An 11,943-nucleotide genomic window follows, 5' to 3' on the forward strand; every position below is an offset into this window, starting at 1 on the left:
ACGTTGGCACGATAAAGAAAATGTTTTTCTGAAACCTACGTCACACCAGACCGCATCTCACGATTTCCGAATAAGCAAGATTTAAGGATTTGTTAAATAATAAAATTAAAATTTTACTCCTTTGGAATGAGCAAAACATTTTATTCATAAAAATATGCAACTAACATAAGATTGCACATATCTTAGATTTTGCAAAAATATAAAACACTACAAACTACAAATACTGAGGGCGGCAGTATAAAATAAATTTAAAGGTCTAATACACTTGTACTATCCAAAATGTATAAAAAAATATATAAACATATTAATTTCAGCACAGCTTCAGTTTGTTAAACTTATCTTAGTTTTAGTTTCTCTTAAGAACTATAAAATCTCAATGGTATTCTGTGTGAAAAAACATGGTAACTTGATTCAAGGAAAAATACACATAGAAAGTTAAGTATTATAAAAATTATCTTAGCTTTAAAAGAGCACAGCCACATTAGGGACATCATTAGAAACATAGCTGTAGTCTCGTTTCAAACATTTAAAACATAAAAATACTTAAAAGTTTTTTTAAAACACATTTTTTTAAACATTTTTAAAATAAGCGCATAAACGAAAATAGATCAAGCTACTTTCATGTGTTTCAACAATTAAAAATAAACAAAATGACATCATAATTTGTCCCACAGGTAATATCAAGTCAGTAAATAATAGTACAGTTCTCTGCCAGTAAACCCAACTTCAGTACTTATGACACTCCAGTAATCTGAACAGGGGAAAAAAATCAAGAATTGCAGAAGTTTAATCTGCAGATCATTGACATCTGCAAACAGATATCCAACTTGATTTAACAAAAGACAAACATACAGGCTGCTGTGAATGAACTTAATATTTTAGCATGGATTGAATGGCATGATGATGGATCAAAACTTATGAAAATGTGAAGAATGTTATGGAAATTGACGATAACGATGAATGATTTTATTGTTTTATATTTTTTAAAAACCATGTTTTCACATTTTTTTCATAAAGTGAACAACCCCGTGTAGTTAGTTCGGATTCCTAATAGAGCACTGTACCACTATTTCAACAAACTTAAAAGAAATATTGCAATTTTAATTAGAATATAATAAAAGAAAACAAATACAATTAATGACAAACAATAATATATAATAGGCAGATCATCTATTATACATATTTAAAAATATAAGAATACAAAAATTTGTATTTAAAAACATAGTAATTAATTTATTAAAACTTTCAGCTGAAGTGATATAATTAAAAAAAAAAAAAATCACTTCCTTGCAACCAACTTAAAATACAAAATATTGCAATGTTAAACAAAATTAGGTAAAATAAAAAACGTATGTCAAAAAAATAATAGATAAAGTAATCTATTGTATGTACAATAATCTCTTAACTTTCGAAGGTTTGACATCTGCGAGTTTTGATTGTTTAAAAGCGTTTGTGTTAAAAAAAAATTAATTTAAATTTCCAAGAACAATCCAACGACATTTGATGATTGTTTTTCTCAGTTTTCATCTTGCTTTCATCTATACAATAACTATGTGAAAGTAAAGATTTAATGATACTCGCAGAAAGAACGGTGTTAGAAACGTTACATGCTGGGGAAAAGTGCATCTATTGTAAAGCTTTTCATCAATGAGTTGACGAGAAAGCATAAGTATTGTGGTTAGAGAATAAGTCTCCAAAAGTAAAAAAGTAATAAAAAACAAAAAACCATAACCTTTGTGAATGTTAAGGGATTAATGTACTTAGATTAGAAATTAAAGGATGCAAGAATGTTATTAATAACAAAAGTTGATTATTAATAAAGTAATTATTTTATCTGAAGTGTTATACTTAAAGAAAACTATTAAGTATAATAACCACACAAATGACATGAAGCTTGGTATCTTTTACCAGCATCAGCTTGCCTGGAAAAAATAAACAAAAATATATATATTTTATATAACTATACATAAATAATAATTATAACTTAAATAAGTGAAACCCCTCTATAACATACACACAAGAAAGAAGTGATTTTATCCATTTCTGAGAGGTTGTTTAAAACAGATTTTTTAAATCAAGATAAATGTGTTGTACGATATATGTATTGATGTTGAGATATATTTGAAAAAATTGTACAAATAAATAAAAACATTTAAAAAACCAGTTAATCTGTTTTTTAAACTAACGTTCCATCTTTGTGATGATTTCTTAATTCATTTATCATGGCATTTCATTTTTTATCTAATTATAACACTTAAGAATCCAAATTAGCCATTTTAATCGAAGCAAGGTAGCACAAAATAGAGTTGAGACTTGAGAGGCAAGATGTCCCCATTCAGCCAATAATAGACCAAACTAATAGGGTGGCAATCCTAATTTTCACCAATTAGAGTCCACCTTAAGCCTAGTACGCATCGGAATTGTTTGTTCGGACTCTCTGTCGCAGACTCTCAAATGCATGTTGCAGACTCTTTGCCTCGCAACATTGTTGCTCCAGAAATTGTGTCCACATCTAGTTTGAGTCTGAGCCATGTCGAACGAGGCCGCACTCTCGGGGATTGCAGAACCACTTTACGTAGCTATACGGAGTAAAAAAAGGGCTAACAAAAAGCCACTGCGTTGGTGAATTCGGATATTCAAAGATCGTGTAATAAACATGGGCACGATCTTGACACTGAGATTGGAAGACAGAATGGGATTCCGAAATTTCGTTCAGATGAGTCCAGTCAACCGAATGTCATTTGGAAATGGTTGGACCACACATTTAGAAAAAGGGACGAATGTTAGAATGTCAGTTTCTGCTACCAATAGACTAGCAATCGCTCTCCGTTTCCTCGCAAATGGAGACTCATATGCAAACCTAACTTCATATTTTTGGGCTAATTCAGCCACAGTGACTGCTTTCTTTCCCCTGTCTTTTCCTGAACTAACTAACTAAGAACTAACACTTTCTTTAGTGTCAATTTGAAAGACAAAGTTGTTTCTAGAAAAATAAGAAAAAATAAAAATATCTGTCCAAAGGCCTGAAAAATGTATTCCTCTGCAAAAGAGCAGTTTTCGAAGAAGAAACAGACCGAATAAAGACAAAGTTTTTTTCTAGAAAAATAGGACAAACAAAATAAAAGCCGTCAAATGCCTAAAAAATTTTTCTTTCCAGAAAAAGAAGCTTTCCGAAGAAGAACAGAATTTATAAATTCAAATTAATTTCCAGAAAAAAATAAGAGCCATCTAAATGCCTGAAAAATGTGAACAAAAGAGAAGTTTTTGAAAATGAACCTATATAATTTCCAAAAAAGCTCACATAAACATAGAATATGTGAGGAGGAACGGAACTTCTGGGGGAAAAAAGTCACTTATAAAAGGGCGAGAAATGTACACATACTTTCTTAACAGCTGTCAAAAAAATAAAAATAAATAAATAAAAAATAAACAAACTTTGTTATTATATTTCAGTAAAGGATTTGATATATCTAGCCTACCTTTCTGAAATTATTTTAACTAAAAAGAAATTTAAAATGATCCGTACAAATATTTTTTCATGCGGACATTTAATATATTTTTACTGTCTGTTTACAACCATTCTAGAGGGGTGAATTACTCTGATGGAGACTAGAGGCAGTGTCCACAACCTGTAGGGGGGCTCTATTTACAGGGTTTAACATGTACAGAAATTCTATATTTTTGCTGGAGAATGCAAAAATTGTACATTAAGAGAGGTGGTCGCTATAGATGAATACACGTTAAAAGGGGTTTCACTGTATAATAGTAAAATATAAACTTTGTTTCTTCAATTAATTTATAACTTTTTCTTAGTTATTCACAAATCTTCTGTAATTAATTTATTGATTAATTTGTCAAATTGATAATTGTAAAATGTTGACACCCTGAGAGTTTAAAAAATATAAGACAATATATTGAATCTTACATGTTTTTTCATTATTCCTCTTCTTGTGGAAGATTACTATCCGAGGATTCAATCGGCTCTGACAAAATTTGGAACTAAATAACGTGGAAAAAATATGGTTATGAAATTATTATAAATTATAACAGGAATAAAATTAAACAATAAATAAATAAATAAAATTTTTAAAAATATTGTTCAGAAATCGTGGTCTGGTGTGATGTAGGTTTCAGAAAAACATTTTCTTTATCGTGCTGACGTTTCGATCTTTATTGAGGCCAGGCCCTGAAGATGATCTCAATAAAGATCGAAACGTTGGCACGATAAAGAAAATGTTTTTCTGAAACCTACATCACAACAGACCGCATCTCATGATTTCTGAATAATTATCCATTAACGGTCACTAATCACCGTTAATAAAAAAAAAAAAAAAAAGACACTTGCATTTTGTTGTTTACTTCAAATTGTATGTATTTTGATCGTTTATTAATTACAACATATTTATTTTAATGCACACTAAACTAAATGAGATAAGAAATTCAAGCGTTTAAAAAAACTTAATCATGAGGGTTTGAAGAAAATTCACCAAAATACCGGAAAGATTAAAACTGAACTAAGAATTTATTACTTGGATTTGCTCTTAATAAATGCGTATTACCTCCTCTGGTCTCATGGAGGGTCTTAAGTCTCCCAGTCATCAAGTAAATCTAAAATAAATAAATGTATAAACAGAATTCTTCAACAAGAGTGGATTGAGGCTGTACAACACTTATTGGAGGCTGCGGACAACCGGCCTCTTTATCATGTCCTGTAAGTGTTCTACGGGATTCACGTCATGAAAATCCCTACATCCTCCACGTAATGGTTCACAACTTGAGAACTTGAGCATATGCGGTCGAACATTATTGTGCATTAACACAAAGTTGTCCCAAATAAATAGAGTGAATAGCATGAAACCACAGTTTCTAGAACTTCCTCAATGTACCTCAGTGCAGTCAAACATTCTGTTTGATAATCAGTTCGGTACGGGCACGAACGTCCTTTTTTTTGGAAAACATTTAAAGAAAATGTAAGTTATTATTTTTTTCCTTTAAAAAAGATTTGTTAAAAAAAAAGTTTTGCATTATTTTAACGATTTTTATAATTCCGAACTTTTTTGAAAAAGCTACACATATAAAGAGAGAGCAGTACAAAATTACCTATATTATGATGTATGGTTATTTTTTTAAATATATTATTCTTTCCCCTCCCCCTACAAAAGTGTATTTGTAGTTATAATGTGAAAATGTGTAGTTAAAATATTAAGTCAATACGAATGCAGGTGATTCACTACACCTGACTTACTTACAAATGGATGTTGATTCTGCCCTATTCGATAACTGACCATCATTAAACAGAAAATGTCTCATGCAATGCATATAAAAAGCAAAGCATTCTCCACATTATTTAGACCAGATTGTCTGACTGCCTCAAACCAAATCGGCACTCATCGATGAAGAGAGACCCACCCATTGTTCAATTGTCCAAATGAAATGTTGATTTGCGAATAGTTGTTTTTCTATTCGATGCCTCTCTATTTGTAGAGAACCTGATGCGGGATGTCTAGAGACTAGGCTATTCTCACAAAGCCTTCTGATGGCTGTTTTAGAACTCGCCCTAACACTACGGACGGTTTGGAGTTGACTACCTATATCAAGGAGGTAGTTAAATGATGGTTCCATAGTCCTGGAGTCAACCAATACTCCAGGCCCTAAACTGTTGTAGATCAATGTGATGGTAGAGCGCAGCACACCCAATGCATATGCCCGGGTGAAATCTTCTCCACTTAAAACCACGCTTTTAAGAAAGAAAAATTAATACTTAATTTTTTACTTAAATTTATGTTTCATCAAAGAAACAATTACAGAAAAAAAATTAAATCACTCGACAAGTTGTCTTTGGAAAGGATGAAATTGAACTGTTTTTCTTTATTTTCAATCTAAATCATTTAAAAGGATAATTCCACTCTATAAAGGTAAACAACAAGTTATTAATGTTGTGTTGGCGTTTTAAACCAATTATTAATCTTTATACATATTTATTATTGAAAATAAACAAATAAATACAAGTGTCCAGTTTTTGTCTTTGAGTGTATTATTACTATTACCCTCAAATCATGGTTTAAACTATGTATATTAATTATTATTTTTAATGTACTGTACTTACAACATGCGCATTAACCGGGTCCAAATACCACTGGCAAGGCCTTGATGGACAATTTTTTCCGACAAAAGTGAGCTGATCCAGATTTATATAAGAAAGACAACATTCCGTGAAATCTGCACCTTGATTGTACATATCCTTAATAACTTTCAGAGGTACGACAGGCGTAAATAACCCTGGATAAAAGCAACTGCGAATTCCTTGAGCCAAGGTACAGACCTTCAAGTAACAATATTCCCAACTGTCTAAAACGACAGTGGCTTTCAGGAGAGGGTATCGATTCTTGAAATAAAAGATCGGTACAAATTTTGTGCCATGTTCATCTACAATGTATGGAACAATGAACCCTGTATTGATGAGGACAAATCCACAACGGTTACTTCTTGCTTTAGGTGAAATTATCTTTTCAAATACAAAGTTTAGATAGTCGTAATATAGAAGTGCATCTTTTTTTGTTATTAAAATATCACGTGATGTAAAAATATAAGAGCCGAACTTCCTATTGCTGTGTTGTATGTTAATATGATTAAGAAGATTGGCCTCGGTTTCAGTTGCCTGCGTACAATAGATTAGAGGCAACTTGCAAACTTCTGTTTGGATACAACTAAACAAATCATGAAACACCTCAGTTTCTAACAGATAGACACTCACTACAGCAATTTCATGTCTAAACAACACAGGAATGTGAACATTGCCAATTTTCATCCAACTGAACTTCCCTTTAAAAACAAAAATATTGTATATAAGTAAACATTGAACAAAATACAAAATAAAAATGTTAACATAATTTTACACATACCTTGGCGACTTATAATATCAATAGGGCAAGGTTGATTTCGATAAGCTTTAAGCATATGTACATAGTTAAGTTCCAGTTCGTTAGATTCGCCATCATTTGCATTTGAAGCCAATAGCATTTTGGATGCCTGTCAACATAGAAAAAAAAGAAATATTTGAAACGTAATTGAAGTAATTTCTGTCATACAAGAGGACTGTACAGTTTCGCCTGTTTGTAGGCTTACATATAAGAAAACTTTATGAACTAATGCAAGTGAGGAGTATGGGGTTTATTTACCAGGCAACCAGAAAAGTTCATGCGTTTTTCATTGTTATAGTTTTAAAAATGTTAATCTGCATTTCTAGTTACATAGGAGGCATTACGTAATTACATAAGTGTTCACACAATACCAAAAGGATAATGTGTCAGTTCATAAAGAAACAGTGACTTAAACAGTTCACTATAAATTATAAAATATTTTCTTTCTTATGGCTTCAAAACCCATAATTTTTGAATGCTTACTGTACAAACTTGGTGCAAGGCTGAGGCAGTTCGTGAAATTTACACTGCGTTCAGTAATGGAACAGTAAATGAGTCACTACCCAAAAACGGCTCAACAAGATTAACAGCCTTCAGATGAAGCACCTCAGCAGGATCCAGGATGCTCAAATTCTACAAGTCTCTAGGTGCAGGAAAACAACCAGTGGAAATATAATAAATAAAAAGTATAAGTTTCGTGACAGGTACTAAGATTTGGAATTTATAGAGGCCTACGAAAAAAGGTCAGTGTGAGATTTGCGCAAAAGTCCTTCCAAACATTTCAATGGTTCCAGTTAAATTGTGTCATCATTGCAAGAATACACATCTGGAACTCCGGGAATAAAAAAGGCTCATTTTATCATGAGGAAGAGCACTGAACTGGCTATTTCTCAAACCTACACTAAAATTCATGCAAAACTTGTTAATAAAAACTCACTAAAAACCTGTTGCTTGATAAGTTATCTAGCAGCACAGGCAGATAAAGCTCAAACCATTGCTGAAACCATCATAAAACCATGTGTTACGATGTGGTATCTTGCACTTCTGTGGTTGCTGTTTAGTAAATTTGACATAACGTCAGGCCAAAGTCTTTGGTTCCTTTTTACAAATTTTCCAAAAATTTTAGGCCCAAATCTGTGGGTGCTTTCTATAAATTTCACACAATTTTAGGCCCAAATCTGTGGTTGTTTTCTTTAGATTTTGACACAATTTTATGTCCAAGTCTTTGGTTCTTTTCTGCAAATATTCACAAAATTTTAGGCCCAAACCTGTGGTTGCTTGCTAACAATTTTCACACAATTTAGGCCCAAACCAGTGGTTTCATTCCATAAATTTTGACGCTATTTTAGGCCCAAATCAGTGGTTGCTTTCTTCAAATTTTCACACAATTTTAGGCCCAAACCTGTGGTTGCTTGCTAAAACTTTTGACAAAATTTTAGGCCCAAGTCTTTGGTTTTTTTTTTTTTACAAATATTCACATAATTTAGGCCCAAATCTGGGGTTGCTTTCTATAAATTTTGACAAAATTTTAGGCCCAAGTCTTTGGTTGTTTTCTACAAATATTCACACAATTTTAGGCCCAAAACTGTGGTTGCTTTCTATAAATTTTAAACAATTTTAGGCCCAAGTCTTTGGTTGTATTCTACAAATGTTCACACAATTTTAGGCCCAAACCAGTGGTTGCATTCCATAAATTTTGACACAATTTTGGGCCCAAATCTGTGGTTGCCTTCTACCCATTTTGACATAATGTTAGACCGAAATCCGGTTGCTTTCAACTACATTTGACACAAATTAGGCCCCCCAAGTCTTTGGTTGCTTTCTACTACATTTGAAACAATTTTAGGCCTCAGTCAGTGGTTGCTCTCAACTAAGTTTCACACAATTTTACACGACTTAAAATAACTGAAACAAAAATATTTAACCCGGATAGGAATATAAATAGTTCAATTGTACAGACAAGATAGGTAGTGATACAAGCATGTGGCTTTTTCAAAATGGCTGCTTTACTTGTTTATGTAGGTAGTCATTGGCGGCAAAATGAATACCCAAGGTGTCTGCCGTTGGCTTTTGATTGTACTAGATACAAGGTACCTTTGTTGTAAAGCCGTGCTGCACAAACGCACAAGAGTTCATCGGGTTTGTTCCTTGACACGTGACGGAAGCTTATTTAATTTTATCGATTTACGACTTATGATTGAACGATAACACTCGAACAGCCATCATTCATTAAACTTTGAAAGTTTAAATTGAACTTTTAATTTCGACTGAGTCGGATCTGCGCTTTTGTAGCAATCGCTGTGCAATGTTGGATTGAAATCTTAGCTTTATTCGATCCCCCCGAATGATATTAAACCAGCAAACACTGACATATAAAATGATTAGTTTATACGTTTATGATATAGTTACGCGAAGACAGACGCGTACCGAAAAATAACAAAATATATATAAAACAATAATAAATTAATAAAGTAAATGATTAAAATTATAGAAAATGAAATATCTTCCGCCTAGGCCTAATGTCCCGTTCGCTTTTGTTTTTACTAGCGGCGGCGAGGCTTAACCCTCGGCGAAAGTTAAATTTAAAAATATTCTCAAATTTAAATCATGTTCAAAACGCTCACCTTTATTTCTTTGTAATTAGGGTCAAAAGTGAGAAGGTGACAATGTCTCTGAGAGTTGTCTTGTTGAAAAAAGCCGAAAAATATCCACGACCCACGTGTGCAAGATCTAACGCAACGGGTTGCCGGCGGTTAAATGACATAAGATTACGTATCTGCGCCAATCCTCTGCGCCGATCGCCCCGATCCGTTGCCAACCCAAAAATTTTAGTCCTGAATGATAAATCGTTATTTTCCAACGGGAAAAGCTGTCTTGGTTGTCACTTCGCCGGTTTTGAAAAATGTCTGGAATCCTTTTAACGTCGGTCAATTTTTATCTTTGGTCGTTTCCGGTCATTCTGGTCTGATTATTATCTCTGTTTTAGTTTTTTTCGGCTTCTCGCCATCTTTAAGTTAGTAAGCCTGAAAGTTCGTTTTCTCGTCGTCCAAGTTCGCTAAATATGCAGGCTTAATAAAGGGGCGGTCCATTTGATCATCGTGGGTGGGGGTAAAATTTAGATTTTTGTTGCACAGGGGACTTAAAAACGTGCAAATTGAGAAAAAAACTCTACACATCGTTTTTCGTCCGAACGCAATACTTTTTAAAAAATCACTTAATTTAAATTTTTGAATAGTTTAATTTCAAAAAGGCGCATAATTTTCATAAGTTTCCAAAATGTTTTTCTCTCATGGTCTGCAATGTAAGTGATTTTAGTCACCAACATTAACGAATATAAAAAATTTAACGCCAACTTAGAGTATCACAAGAGATGGAATAAGATTAGAGGCAGAAATCAGAAAAGCGCCAGAAAGACATGTCTAATGAAAAAATCATGGTCTGCAATGTAAGTTTTTAGGACAAAACATAAAAGAATAAAAAAAAAACCTCACGGCAGTAAGGAGTTAGAGGTAGACTTCTTTGTTTTTCGGAATCATAGAATAATTTGAAAACAATGGGTATATATTATTTATTTTATATTCACATTTATTTATCACATTTATTTTATACAAAATGTAATATCATAAGCATATTGCAATAAGATAAAAAAAATAGTCAAATGTTTTTTGTTTCTTATTAACAACTGGCGTTAAATTAAATTAGATTCGGGCGTTTTTTTCCTAGACCACTGAAAATAATGAAAATAAAATAATGGTTTACTAGTTAACTACCTAATTTTAAATTTTACTTAAGCTATTTAATTATTTTCCCGTCCACTATTACTTTTTTGTAACAATGTGAGATTTACGGAAAAAGACGTGGGATGGCCACACCATATTTTTTAATAGTATACACAATTTTAAGGTCTTTTGCTTTTTACCGTAATTTCTCTGTTAATTTAAAAGAATTCTTGGCATATTTGGTAACAAAAAATTACAAAACTCCTACGGTTTCGTTTTATTATAAAAAAAAGTGATTTGAGATTTTAAACGAAAGAAATTATTTTTGAAAGTACCTTATTTGAAAAAAAATCCCGATTAAAAATGGGATTTTTTCAAATTATAACTTTTATAATACTGCTTGGATTTGAGCCAAACCGTGCTTAAAAGTTATAGGAAGAATCCATCTTAAAAACGTACCAAAAATGCCAAAATCCAATAGTGAGGGGCGTAGCTAGGAGGGAGTGAAGTTTAACAAACTGAGCTGGTTGTTGTGCGGGAGAAAACGCAAAAATGGCAACTATTTTGATTGAATTTTTTACTTTCATCGCCTATAACTCTGCAACCCCCAGCTGAAAAACAATCCCAACATACATATATTATTACATTACATTCCACACATCAAATATTTTTCACATAGTCTAATTGTCCAACAATTTAGCTTTCCTTTTCCTATTTATCCCTTTCTATATAATCCTGAAAGGATAATATGGCCGAACCATTACCAACACATCTTTTCCCTTCGTCGACTCTTTTCACCTCAAAGAAGCCGACTCCTTATATAAAAATGTCTGTTCTATACCGACTTCCTTTCCCACCCCTTCAAAATCCAACGTATATAAACACAAAACAGCAATATCTCACTGGCACTCTCAACACGACACGCAAGAATGGTACAATTACACAGAAGACAAACACTTTGAGTGAGTTGAAATACTATGATTGAATATAAAAAATATATTTTGCATTGTATAAATTCACTTTTTTCCACATCCTAAGTGTATTTGTTAAATGTAAACAATGTTTGTAAATCCCAGGCCCTAAAGATGATCTCAATAAAGATTGAAACGTTGGCACGATAAAGAAAATGTTTTCTAAAACCTACGTCACACCAGACCGCATCTCACGATTTCTGAATAATTATCGATTAACTGTCACTAATTAAGGGTTAAATCTAATTTAAGGGCAGAATGTTCTTTTATTGAGAAAATGAAAAAAATCAGTAGGGTGGAATTTTTTGCCTGTCAATGAATATTGCAAAAAAA

At 32.4% G+C, this 11,943-nt stretch overlaps 1 protein-coding gene across 1 annotated transcript; it reads right to left on the bottom strand.

Moving 5' to 3' along the window:
* Positions 1-120: 120 nt before the first annotated feature.
* LOC106670714 lies at positions 121-9,691 on the bottom strand. The gene is made up of 5 exons (XM_014401281.2): positions 9,545-9,691; positions 6,903-7,029; positions 6,107-6,822; positions 3,926-3,999; positions 121-1,922 (listed from the first exon to the last, which is right to left on the bottom strand). Exons 2-4 carry the CDS (start codon positions 7,018-7,020, stop codon positions 3,937-3,939), a joined length of 897 nt encoding a protein of 298 aa, XP_014256767.1. The 5' UTR covers positions 7,021-7,029; positions 9,545-9,691; the 3' UTR covers positions 121-1,922; positions 3,926-3,936.
* Between the last annotated feature and the right edge of the window lie 2,252 nt (positions 9,692-11,943).

This window comes from Cimex lectularius, unplaced genomic scaffold, assembly GCF_000648675.2.
Source record: "Cimex lectularius strain Harlan isolate CLEC.00 unplaced genomic scaffold, Clec_2.1 scaffold107, whole genome shotgun sequence".
NCBI lineage: Eukaryota > Metazoa > Arthropoda > Insecta > Hemiptera > Cimicidae > Cimex > Cimex lectularius.